Source organism: Chelmon rostratus, chromosome 21 (genome assembly GCF_017976325.1).
Source record: "Chelmon rostratus isolate fCheRos1 chromosome 21, fCheRos1.pri, whole genome shotgun sequence".
Taxonomy (NCBI): Eukaryota; Metazoa; Chordata; class Actinopteri; order Chaetodontiformes; family Chaetodontidae; genus Chelmon; species Chelmon rostratus.
The window spans coordinates 23,015,139-23,028,194 of NC_055678.1; the positions used below are offsets into that span (position 1 = coordinate 23,015,139).

The 13,056-nt window shown below is 43.9% G+C and overlaps 1 protein-coding gene across 1 annotated transcript in view; it reads left to right on the forward strand.

Moving 5' to 3' along the window:
• The window catches only part of fasn (fatty acid synthase), a 73,420-nt gene that overhangs the window by 27,033 nt on the left and 33,331 nt on the right, over nucleotides 1-13,056 (forward strand). Inside the window, exons 5-9 of the mRNA XM_041962330.1 lie at nucleotides 7,456-7,656; nucleotides 8,413-8,535; nucleotides 9,525-9,640; nucleotides 9,821-9,955; nucleotides 10,941-11,403. Coding sequence (XP_041818264.1) covers nucleotides 7,456-7,656; nucleotides 8,413-8,535; nucleotides 9,525-9,640; nucleotides 9,821-9,955; nucleotides 10,941-11,403 — 1,038 coding nt within the window. The remainder of the gene's footprint in view (nucleotides 1-7,455; nucleotides 7,657-8,412; nucleotides 8,536-9,524; nucleotides 9,641-9,820; nucleotides 9,956-10,940; nucleotides 11,404-13,056) is intronic.

Genomic DNA, 13,056 nt, shown 5'->3' on the forward strand with positions numbered 1-13,056 from the left:
GGGGAAGAAGCTGTCCCTCAGTCTGTTAGTGGTGGTGCGGATGTTCCTGTACCGCTTTCCTGATGGAAGAGGTACAAACAGTCTGTGGCCCGGGTGGCTGGGGTCCGTGGCGATGGATCTCGCCCTCTTTCTGACCCGACCTTCATATATAGAGTCTAGGTCAGGGAGGGGGCAGCCCACGATGCCCTGTGCAGTTTTAACCACCCGTGCCAGTTGTTTCCTCTCCTGTGCCGTGCAGCTGCCATACCACACTGTCACACTGAGGCAGAGGATGCTTTCAATTGTGGCCCTGTAGAAGTTAACGAGCAACCGAGAGGAGAGTCCAGCCCGTTTCAGCTTCCTGAGGAAGAAGAGCCTTTGTTGTGCCTTCTTCACCAGGCGGGAGGTGTTCATGGACCAGGAGAGGTCAGATGTGATGTGGAGGCCCAGGAACCTGATGTTGTCCACACGCTCCACCACTTCTCCGTCCATGAGGAGGGGGGCGTGATCCGTCTTCCTGGACCTCCTGAAGTCCACAATGACCTCCTTGGTTTTCCCTGTGTTCAGCACCAGGTTGTTGGCTGAACACCACTGGGTGAGCTGGTGTATCTCCTCTCTGTAGTGGGTCTCGTTGTTATCTGAGATGAGACCCACTACTGTAGTGTCGTCCGCAAACTTCACGACTGTGTTGGTGGGGTGGATGGCAGCACAGTCGTGAGTAAACAGGGTGAAGAGGGCTGGGCTGAGCACACAACCCTGTGGCGTGCCCGTGCTGAGGACCAGAGGGGATGATGTGATGTTCCCTATTCTCACCACCTGAGGCCTGTTGGTGAGAAAGTCTCTGATCCAGTGGCACAGAGACGCAGGCAGACCCACCGTGTGTAGCTTCAGCGCCAGCTTGTCTGGGATGACGGTGTTAAAAGCTGAGCTAAAGTCTACAAATAGCATCCTGACGTAGGTGTTGGGCTGCTGCAGGTGGGTCAGGGCTGTGTGCAGGGTGATGGAGACAGCATCCTCTGTGGACCGATTCCCTCTGTAAGCAAACTGAAGGCTGTCTAGGTCCGAGGGGATGAAGTCTCTGATGTACCTGAGAATAATCCGCTCAAAGCACTTCATGATTACCGGGGTCAGTGCAACAGGCCGGTAGTCATTCAGGCAGGTGATGGATGTCTTCTTCGGTACCGGAATGATGGTGGAGGACTTGAGGCACTCAGGAACCGTGGACAGCTGCAGGGACAGGTTGAAAATGTCCAGGAACACTCCTGCTAGCTGGTCAGCGCATGTCCTCAAAGTCTTGCCTGACACCTTATCCGGTCCTGCAGCTCTGCGGGTGTTGATCCTCCTCAGGGTGGATGACACCTGGTGCTGCTGCAGGACGAGGGGCTGGTGCTGCTCCTCCAGCCGGGGTAGGTGTGTGACTTCTCTGCTGCCTGATGTGTCGAAGCGGGCAAAGAAGCTGTTCAAGGTGTCAGGCAGGGCGGGGTCGTGGCTGGTGAGCTGAGTGTTCGGCTTGTAGTCCGTTATGGTTCTGATGCCTCTCCACATGCTCTGTGGGTTGTTGTTCTTGAAGTGATCTTCAATTTTGTTTTTGTACTAGAGCTTGGCCTGCTTGATTCCTTTCTTCAGCTCTGCTCGAGCCCTGCTATAAGCCAGCCTGTCTTCAGATCTGTAGGCAGTATCCCGGGCTTTCAGCAGGGACCGCACTGTGCTGTCCAGCCATGGTTTCTGGTTGGGAAACACTGTGATGGTCTTAACAGGGAGGACAGCATCAGTGCAGAACTGAACATAAGACAATACAGATGATGTGTACTCCTCAAGGTCTGCCTCTTCTCTGAACACAGTCCAGTCTGTCAGTTCGAAGCAGTCCTGAAGTGCAGAGGAGGCCTCCTCAGTCCATATCTGTACTGTCCTGGTGGTCGGCTTTGTTCTGCAGGCCAGAGGCTTGTAGGCAGGAATGAGTTTCACGGAGATGTGGTCTGACATGCCCAGGTGTGGAGCTGCTACAGCCTTGTAAGCAGCAGGGATGTTGCAGTAAACTTGATCCAAAATGTTACTGTCTCTGGTAGGAAACTTTATGTACTTATGAAATTTGGGAAACACCGCCTTCAGTTCAACGTGATTAAAGTCCCCCGCCACAATCACGGCCGCCTCCGGGTTGTCGTTCATCTGCCCGCTGATCAGGCAGTACAGCTCCTCTAATGCTAACTTAGCATTAGCCCGCGGTGGGATGTAAGCGGCCACAATAACAATAGACGAGAGTTCTCTAACCAGCTTGAACGGTCGGCATTTCACCACCAGGTATTCCAAATCAGGAGAGCAGAACGTGCTGACGGTGCGTGTGGCTGTACACCAGGCATTGTGTACATACAGCGCCAAGCCTCCGCCTCTGCTCTTACCTGAAGCTGCAGTCCTGTCCGCCCGGAACAGAGAGCGCCCCGCTATCTCCACCGCTGCGTCCGGGATGTTGTCGTCCAGCCAGGTCTCTGTGACAACGGTAACACAGCTGTCCATCCGGCGAGAGACTATCCTTAGACGGACCTCGTCGATTTTGTTGGTGAGAGACCTGGCGTTGGTGAGGAAGAGACTGGGGAGAGCCGGTCTGTGAGGGCTAGCTTGTAGCCTAGCACGCACGCCGGCTCTCTTGCCCCGCTTTTGTCTACGGTGCCTCCTCCGTCTCCTTGGCAGCAGTGGGGGGATGGTGGTGGGCTCTGGGGTCCGTAGCAGCTCCGGTGGAATAAAGTCCAGTTTAGGGCGTGTGTGAAGTCCGAACTGTAGTCCAAAGTTCCACAGTTCAGACCTGCTGTACTGTGTCAGAGCTTCCAGAAGAGAAGTAAAAGTGGAAACGAGTAAAAACAAACAAACAAAAACGTAAACACGGGAGCTACGAGCCGCTGCGTCTGCACGCGCCGCCATCTTGGAAAGTATCATGTCTAATAAAGCAGTAAAACATCTTTAAACGGCTTGATCAGGATGGGATCTCAGGTACAGGTTGATGATTTTGATGAGGAAATTGTTGAGATTAGTTGGTGAAGGTCGACAGGAGAAAAGATGTCTAAAATTATGACAGGTTTAACAGCTACTTCTGTGCTTTCTGTACTTGAAGATAAATCAGTATGCACTGGAATTATTAGTTGATGAATTCAGTCTCTAATGGTGAGAATTCTATCATTAAAGAAGCACATGAAGTCATTACTACTGAGGGTGGAATGGAATGGAATTATGACTGTCTATCAGCCTGGCTACAGTGCTGATGAGAAACCTTTCCTCTGTTAGTGAAGAGTAAGGTTGCTCTGGCACTTTGGGGGGCTTTCCTTTATGTTTTAAGACTGTCTTGCCAGGCGAGATGAAATTCTTCCAGATAGGTGGAACGCCATTTCCTTTCAAGTTTTTGTGACGTTTGCATTATTTGTGGGTTTGGTCTTGTTCTTTTTTAGGAGGGGCAATAGAGTCAAGTGTCATACACAATGAACCTGTAGCACTAAACCAGATGATCCATTTGGGAGGGGCTAAACTTATCACAGCAGTCCTCTGTTGTATTGAGACATGACACTGAATTAAATGCTGATGGGATCACATCCTTAAATTTATCTATAGCACTATCAGACAGGCATCTGGTGCAGGAACTCTGCCTAATGGTGGGTAGTCTGGTAATTGGAATTCAAAAGTAATCAAATGATGATCCGATAAAAGAGAAATCTGTGACGAGGTTATTAAGAGTTCAACTTCAATGCCATATGTCAGAACAAGGTCGAGGGTATGGTTAAAACAGTGAATAGTCCATGAACACTCTGACAGAAGCCAGTTGATCCTAATAATGAGACAAACGCAGTAATAAGGCTGTCATTATCTATCAATATTGGTTTACATAAGATAAGATAAGACTTTATTAATCCCCAACTGTGGAAATTCAGGTATTACAGGCAGCAGGTAATAGCAGTTGGAAAAAAATAGCTGCAGAATAGAGAAATACAAAATATAAAATACAAAACAAAAGCTGACTATATGTATGTACATTTTATACAAAGGACTATATAAAAGAAAAATATGTAAAAAATATATGTTGCCACAAAGAACTAACAGAAAAATTGGCATAAAAATACATTGCCAAAAAGGAGATGATGGCTGGATAGTGTTGAAAGCACTTGAGAAGTCAAAAAACATGACCCTCACTGTGCTCCTAGAGCTCTCCAGGTGGGTAAGAGGGCGATGGAGCAGGTAGATGAAGGTGTTGTCCACACCAATGCCTGGTCAATATGTGAACTGTAGGGGGTCCAGCCTGCTGCTCACCAGGTGACTGAGGTGATTAAGTATAATCTTCTCCAGGGTCTTCATCAGGTGGAAAGTGAAGGCTACAGGCCTGAAGTGGTTGGGCTCCCTGGGATGCACAGTCTTTGACACTGGAAGCACACAGGAAGTTTTCTACGGGGCAGGAACTCTTCCTGACTGAGACTTGTGTTGAATGTGTGCAGAACGACCCCTCAGAGCCGATCTGCACAGTCCCTGAGCAGTCTGGAGCTGTTGCCAGGGTTGGTTAATAAACTTGAGTCTGATATGGCTGCAACTCCACCTCCTCTGCTGCTGCCTTGCAGAATGTGAATATTAATATAACTCAGAGGAGTAGCTTCATTTAGGCTAACATACTCATCATGAGACAGCCAGGTTATAGTCAGACAAAATAAATCAATATTATTGTTGCTGAGTCGGGAAAACATGAAGTGGTGTTGATAAACCGTGGGCTTCAGCTGTGGACCATGCTCCCTACTAACACCCAGCCTCCCTGGTTTCCCAGCTGCTCGGGAGCTGCCGAGGGATGGCTAGCAGGAGCTACACTTGGTCAGTCTTCACCGGCTACCTAGGCCTGGCTAGCTACGCCTAATGATTGAGTTTCTGTGGTGTGGAGCCGCGATTCAAATTCACCAAGCCTCGCCTCCAGCGCAGCAAACAAACTACATTTATTACATGTACCAGTGTCACTATAGGAGGCCGAGGAATAGCTGAACATCTGACACACTGAGCAAGAGAAAGCAGGAGAGGGAGAGAGAGAAGCCATTGCTAGCTGCTAGGCTAAGCTAATGTGGCTAGCAGAACAGGCAAGGGTGTAAATAAGTGAGATTAGCGGTCACTAAAGAGAAGAAGCAGCAGAAGTACACAGCTACTAACACAGCATCCAGAAACAGGAAATGGGACAATATGCTAAGGTGACTGAGGGTTCATGAAAGAGGGCAATCTTTTCAATTTTATGCCATCAGTAAGACGCCCATTTATCATTATTGCTGTAGGGGCATAATATAAGGTTTTAATGCTGTTAATTGGCTTTAAAAGCCTTTCTCAAAATCTAGACTAACGCTGCATTTGTTTTTCTTTTCCTGATACTTTCTATTATATGTCGAGAGCGTCTAATATTCTCTTGTCCTTGACTTTCCCGAACAAAGCTGGTTTGATCATTGTCAGTTAGATGAGGAACCAAGGTGTCTACGCTCCTGTACGTGATAGACGCATGCAGTTTGTAATTGTGATTTTGTAGCACTCAAGTGGTAGACCATTATTGCCTGATGCCTTTTTTTAATTTATTCAGTGCTGTCACTAATTCTTTTTTCGTGATCTGTGACACACTCATTTTGTTGTTCTCCAATTGAGGGCAAGTCTTGGGAATTTAAGAAAATTTTATATTCTTTTTACTTTCTGGTTTTGATTGTGAATAGAGGGTCTTGTAATATGTTTGAAATGCAGTATCGATTTCATGTAATTAATTTATATTTGTCCTGTTTTATGATCTGATATTTTCTATACCGGTTTTAAGATTTTTCCCATGTTTTCTTGGCTTGTAATTTTGGAGCTTTAGGACCCACCTCAAAATACGACTGTTTTAGAAATGTGCTGATTAAATTTTGAATTTTTAATTCTTCTTTTTAAATATCCAAGATAATAATTGTAAACATCATTTAAGAATTCTTCTTCTTGGCAGGATGTGTGTCTGGAAGGGTATCTTTTTCTCCTTGATGACTTTTGGAACCATTTTTTTCCTCACAGATGATCTTCTTTGCCCATGTAGTTTTAAGTAGTTTGCATTTTATTTCATATATCTTGAAATTAACCAGAACGGATCTTGAGACAGGCTTGCTGAATTTGCAAATCAGCGTTCCTATTGAGAAAATTATCAGCGAAGGCTAGCATTGGGCTTTCTTCTGTTGCTTTATTAATGCCGTATATGCAGATGTTATTATGGCGCATCTAGGTCTGTTACTTTGGCTTGTAGGTATCTCTGTTAGCTTCCCTTTACTCAGTAATAGCCATCTCCATTTCTTTCACCTGTTGCTCTGCTTCAGTTAGTCTTACGTTGTGGTTGTGGACATCCTCAACAATACTATCCAATGTTTTATTTCTCTTTGTCCTGAAACCTTTTAACTCCTGTTTAATCAAATTTCTTGAAGTCTATTAATTCTTGCTTAAGTTCTGTTTTCGGGTTTTGTATATCTAGGTTTTGTATAGGTTTAGTGCTAGCAAGGTCCTCCTCTCCACCACCACACTCCATCCCTCCCATGCTAGTTTTGTTGTTGTTTATTTCAACCTTTTTTTTCCCCTCATTGCAGACTTTGTTTTCCTCCATGTCCTCTTATGGACTTTATGCGAATGTCATTTTTGGCTGATTCTGATAGCCCTTCCATCTTCCATCTTTTACCTAAATTGTTTCACCGAAGTTTAGACCATACTAGTAAGTCACATGCTAAAATGTGTAAATATGAAAGTTTGTTTGCAGACCTCAGGACTAGGCAACCTTACATGTCAAAGACCATGTTGAAGTCCCGCAAATCTTTTATGTGACCAGACCTGTATATATTTAAACTCAATCAGATTTCTCATGGGAAACACTGCTGTTATTGTTCAGTGGATGCTGAGCCAGGGTGGTGTGAGAGAATGCTGTGGCTCTCAGCATCAGTGCACATCAGGAAACAATGCTGCCACCATGTGGCCACATATCTTTCAGCTCAGATCCCCAGTAATGCAAGCCACCACAAGGATTACCATCATATATCAAACCAAGGAACCCAGGAAAACAGTTGTAACCAGTGTTAAGTAGGCATAGACAATTGGTAACTGTGAAAAATCATGCATTTGACAGCATTGTGCCTTTCTGTGGAACTACAGGAACTTGATCAGTTTGAATGGGCATAACTCACTGGTCATGAGTCTGTCTCACTTTTGTACAGGTTTGGACAAATAACCCTGAAGCATATCTGACATAATCCCATTGGATGCAGAGTGAAATAAAATCTGTACATTTTTGTTATTACAATAAATTTGGAGGACTGTTCACCCCTGCCAAAGACATTTACTGTTTTAATGCAATTTATGCAATACAGTCAATTCCACATTTTGAATGTCCTCAAGTATTCCTGGGCATCCTTTTCTACAGATGTGGTTTTTAGCTCTAATCCACCCTCCTCTCCTTTCCACTCCTCTTCTCTCCTTCTCCAGGCCCCAGCACTGCCATTGACACAGCCTGCTCCTCTAGCTTGCTGGCTTTAGAAAATGCCTTCCATGCCATTCGCCAGGGCCATTGTGATGCCGCTCTGGTTGGGGGAGTCAACCTGCTGCTCAAGCCAAACACCTCAGTGCAGTTCATGAAACTGGGCATGCTCAGTCCTGATGGGACCTGCAAATCTTTTGACTCATCAGGTAAAAGATGGTTGCAGGGTGCTCATGTGACTTTGTTGTTTAAGATGCTGACCATGAACAGCAACGTCCCCTGGTAGAATTGAGCTGGGGACCTTTGTTGCATTTCAGTGTTTTCTTTTGTCTTGTCATAAGAGGGACTAAGTGTGTGCACAAGTATTCAGGTGGAAGACAAAAAAAATACTGTGGGCACAAAGGTGAAAATGTGTTGACCTGTTTCCAGTCACCTCTTCATCTCTTGCTATCTAATAAAAGCACAAACTGTTTTCTGGCGGGAATTTTGTTTTCATATCTGTGGCTTGGGATATGCATAATGATCTTTTTGTCTCCTGAAGTTGAAATTACACTTATTGAACCAATTTGAGAACCAAGGAGGCAGATGATTTTTATCATGAAAATTAATAAATCATTAAGAAACATACATTATGTATGTGTAAAACTGCCCGTAAATGATAGCATTTCTTCTTTTTTTTTGGCACTGTGAGAAAATTTCATTGTGCCTCAGGTCCTATTTGAAATTTTATTGTAGTTTTATACAGATCTAAATCAAATCTATAATGTGCATTAGTATTTATTTATTATCTACAGTAGTGTTTCTCATCTGCGCACACCTGTTGTCACTCCATCATCACTGTTTGCTTACGAGAGTCATGTTGATTTAACTGTGTATTATGCATTATTCACAATTTTTGATGCACTCTGTGTAAGTGTGTGCATATACCAATTTAAAGTTTGTATCTGTATCATTCTGTTGGTCAGGAAATGGATACTGCCGTTCTGAGGCAGCAGTGGCAGTCCTGCTGACCAAGCGGTCCGCGGCTAAAAGGGTCTACGCTACAGTGATCAATGCTGGCAACAACACAGATGGATACAAAGAGCAGGGTGAGGAGGCACACTAACAGCCTGCAACCTCTTAACTCATGCTGTGACATATGGGTAATGCTGCCAGCAGACAGATTTCACTGAGCCTATAAACATAGTCAGGTAAGATGAGATGATGAAATTTGGTCATCCCAGCCTGATGTGATGTTCTGTTTTAAATGTTAGATTATTAAAATCTTAAAACAATCTGATAAATTTTTTAATCAGTTGATTGTTTGGTCTAAAAAAGACAGAAAATAGTGAAAAATGCCCATTGGCTGGTAAGCTATACACTGACAACAAGCATTTCTGATAGTAATTAGAGCTGATAAGATCTTTTTTTTTCCTTCCTTTTGATAATAAAAAACTATTAACAATAAAATTAAAACCATGTTGACAATATTTTTGACTGTAAAAAGAGATGACAAAATGGCTAGCTTAAGTATTTTTATTTCAATGTTACTTCATACTTCTACTTCAGTGCATTTCAGAAATGTTACAGTTTTTACTCCACTACATTTAGCTGACAGCTTTAGTTGCTTGTTATTTTTAAGATTTAGGTTTTATGCACTAAACAAAGGAGGATCGTATAAATTTGTTGCAGTGCTTTACAATTAAACTAATCAGCAGTGTATAGTGCCTACATATTGACGAACTACATCATTAAAGTAATAATATCCAGTATATTAATAACAGAAAACATTTTGCTGATTAAACTTGTATCTAGCAATCTCTCTATCTTGAGTGAGATTGCTGAACCCTAATCTTTTGGGCCAATTGTGCACTGTCAATGTGCATGCACTAAAAGTGTTTGTTTTTGCCTGTGACAGGCTTAGATCATTTAGAGAACAAAAACAGGGTTTATTGGGTTGCATCTCAGAAACAGCTATCTAAAAATACTAGATCTGAGCAGAAAAGTCAACTCATGTTAAAGTGAATAGAGAAGCAGTTACCCAGCAGTTATGGTATGGTGTACCATACTTGTCCTCACACATTCCCTGGTCTCTCAGGTGTAACGTTTCCATCAGGTGAGATGCAGAAGAGGCTGGTTCATTCTCTCTATCAGGAAGTGAATATAACTCCTGAGCAGGTGGAGTATATTGAAGCCCACGGCACTGGAACAAAGGTCAGTCAGTACAACAGTCCAGTTTCTTAATCACACTGTTTCATTGCTGGTCTTTGCACCACAAGACTGACATTTGATGACAGAAAACAGTCACACAGGCTACACATTTTTGATCTGAAAATGAAAAAGTCACCTTCACACACCAGGCATGTCTGCATCATTTCTACTCTCCACATGCAGGTTGGCGACCCACAGGAAGTGAACGGCATTGTCAGTGTGTTCTGTCAATCAAAGCAAGAGTCTCTGCTTATTGGCTCCACTAAGTCTAACATGGGCCATCCAGAACCGGCCTCTGGTCTGGCTGCCCTGGCAAAGGTGAGAGCCACAGCACTGCTGTTATTGGCTGCTCTAAAGACTCAAAACACTATTGTTCTTTTTCCTCCCTCATTTGTAATAAAACCAATATTTATTGGTAATTTCAGACCATGCCTGTCTTAAGTGTTTCTACCTGTTCTGAATGTCCATACTGGAAGGTGGCTGGCTACAGAGGACAAATTCTTGCAGAGATCAGAAGGGTTTCTGATCTCTGCAAGAACTTGTCCTTTGTGTGCCTTTGTATTCTATAGATTGAACAAACAATTCCATGGCTTGTATGGGGGCAGTTTTCACATTAGTGTAAGCCAAGTGCATGAGATTCCTTTGAACAATTCTCTTCGGGAATACCACAACTGTTGCTTGTCCACTTTCTTTATAAGTGCAGTGAGGTGCTTTGCCAACTGCAAAGCTGTGGATTCTGAGGGCACAGACTTCAAGCAAACTATGTAATGATGTTACTGCCAAAGATATGAACTTTCTCCTGTGGTCCACAAGTGGTTGTGACACTTGTCCATTAGGCAACCACACAAAATGGAGTTAGTCCATGTGTTTGTGGGAAACCCTTACTTGCTAGCCATTAAGGCAACTGGTCTCACAAGAATACCAAACAGTGAATTGGTAAGATTAGGACTTTGCAACAACTGATTATTTATGGAGGTGCTCATGAAACTGTGGACAATACAACCCATGTACTACATTTTTTCATCACTGCCATTGTTGACTTGTTGACTCGATGTTACACCGTAAAATCGGCTTATTCACAGTGTTACATTCATTCAGTTTGTAAAACTGATTTTCCTCATAGGGGGTGATATACTTGTGTGAGAAATGTATTACAGTGATCTTAAATGCAGTTTATATCTGCCATTTCAGAAAGGAAGGAGGCTGGGAATCTTTCACACTAAATCAGCTTAAGAGAAGGACTTCATTGATTATTCAGTTATTTCACCCATACTAAAATTTTGCTCTTCACCTTATCACACAGGTATTGCTTTCTTTGGAGAGAGGAGTCTGGGCTCCCAACCTGCACTTCAGCAATCCTAACCCTGACATTCCAGCCCTCACCGATGGTCGGGTTCAAGTCGTTGACCGGCCTATTCCTGTCCGAGGTGGCATTGTAGGCATCAATTCCTTTGGATTTGGAGGTTCTAATGTTCATGTGATCCTTCGTCCAGCTGAGAAACCAGCTGATGCACCTGCACCATCCAGGACAGTTCCCAGGGTGCTTCAGGCCTGTGGCCGTACGGAGGCTGCAGTGAATGCCATACTCCAAAAGGGGAAGGAACACACTGCAGATGACAGCTTTTTATCTTTGCTGAATGAGGTGTCAGGAGTTCCTACTGCCAGCATGCCCTACCGAGGTTACTCTCTGATTGGCTCTCAGAGTGACATTTTGGAAGTACAACAGGTGCAGGCCACTGTCAGGCCGCTCTGGTACATCTGTTCAGGTGAGTCATCAAACACATACACAAACCAATGAAACAGCAGATTTCAGTTCTACTGATAAATGTGTTTACCAGCAATTGCCTTTTATACACTTTTTATATGGGCTTTTTTCTGAAGAAAGAGTTCCCAATTAAAACGGTTGACACTTCACATCAACTTTGTTAGTACCACAAATACAATTCCATTTACCTTGATTGTACTGGAGGGAAGCAGAAATCTCAGAGACAAATATCTTAATACCTTTACAAATAGCAAAGTAGTAATACATTACATTATAAGGACTGTATTACTCAATCCAAATCCCGCTACTATTCTGGTTTAATTTCTTCACATAAAGTTAACACAAAGTCACTGTACTCACTGTTTAACAATCTCATCCGACCCCTGGATTCTCTGCCACCACATTTCTACTCCACTGTCTTCTGTAACTCATTGATGTCCTTCTTTGATGCAAAAATCCACAAAATCCACCAGAATCTCTGCCATAACTCCTCTCCTTCCGTTTCACCTGCGTCCCACCCAACCACTCACTCTTTTTCCACCTTTCAGCTCCCCACCCTCTCCGAAATCTCAGACATAATCCATATGTCCAAACCATCCACCTGTCAGCTGGACCCCCTCCCCACAGTTCTGGTTAAGGCCTCCCTCCCCTCTTTGGTCCCCCTCATCTCTGCTATCATCCACTCCTCTCTTACCACTGGAACTGTTCCTGCATCCCTAAAAACCGCTGCAATTACCCCAATATTGAAAAAACCTGGTGCTGACCCATCCAACTTCAATAACTTCCGTCCTATTACTAATCTACCTTTCATCTCCAAAATTCTTGAAAAAACAGTAGCCACCCAGCTCCATTTTCACTTATCTCGCAATAATCTGTATGAACAGTTCCAGTCTGGTTTCCGCCCCCTCCATAGTACAGAAACAGCACTCATTAAAATAACAAATGATCTCCTACTGGCAGCTGATTCTGGCCTCCTCACTATTCTCATCCTTCTTGACCTGAGCGCAGCATTTGATACCATCTGTCACAACACTCTACTGAACAGGTTATCTTCCATCGGCATTACTCACACCCCACTTCACTGGTTCACATCCTATCTCACAGATCGCACACAGTTCATTCAACTCAAATCTTTCCGGTCCAACCTTTCCTCCGTCAGTACAGGTGTGCCCCAGGGCTCTGTACTGGGGCCCCTGCTCTTCATTATCTACCTCCTCCCCCTTGGCAATATCTTCCGAAAACATAACATTCATTTCCACTGCTACGCGGATGACACCCAGCTCTACCTAAGTAAACCTTCTTCCACTCTCCCACCCTCCTCCCTTACTGATTGCATAACTGAAGTAAAAACCTGGCTCACCTCAAATTTCCTCCAATTAAACAGTGACAAAACTGAAGTTCTCCTCATCAGCACTAAATCAACACTATCCAAAACAGACAGCTTTTCTATTCAAATTGACAACTCCTCTATCTCCCCCTCCCCACAGGTTAAGAGTCTGGGTGTCATCCTCAACAGCACTCTGTCTTTCAAATCGCACATCAATAATGTTATCCGGTCTACTTACTTCCACCTAAACAACATTAATCGCCATCGCCTTTGATATTTCTTGTGATGTACAGTGTCCTTGAGTGTCCTGAAAGGCGCTTTTAACAA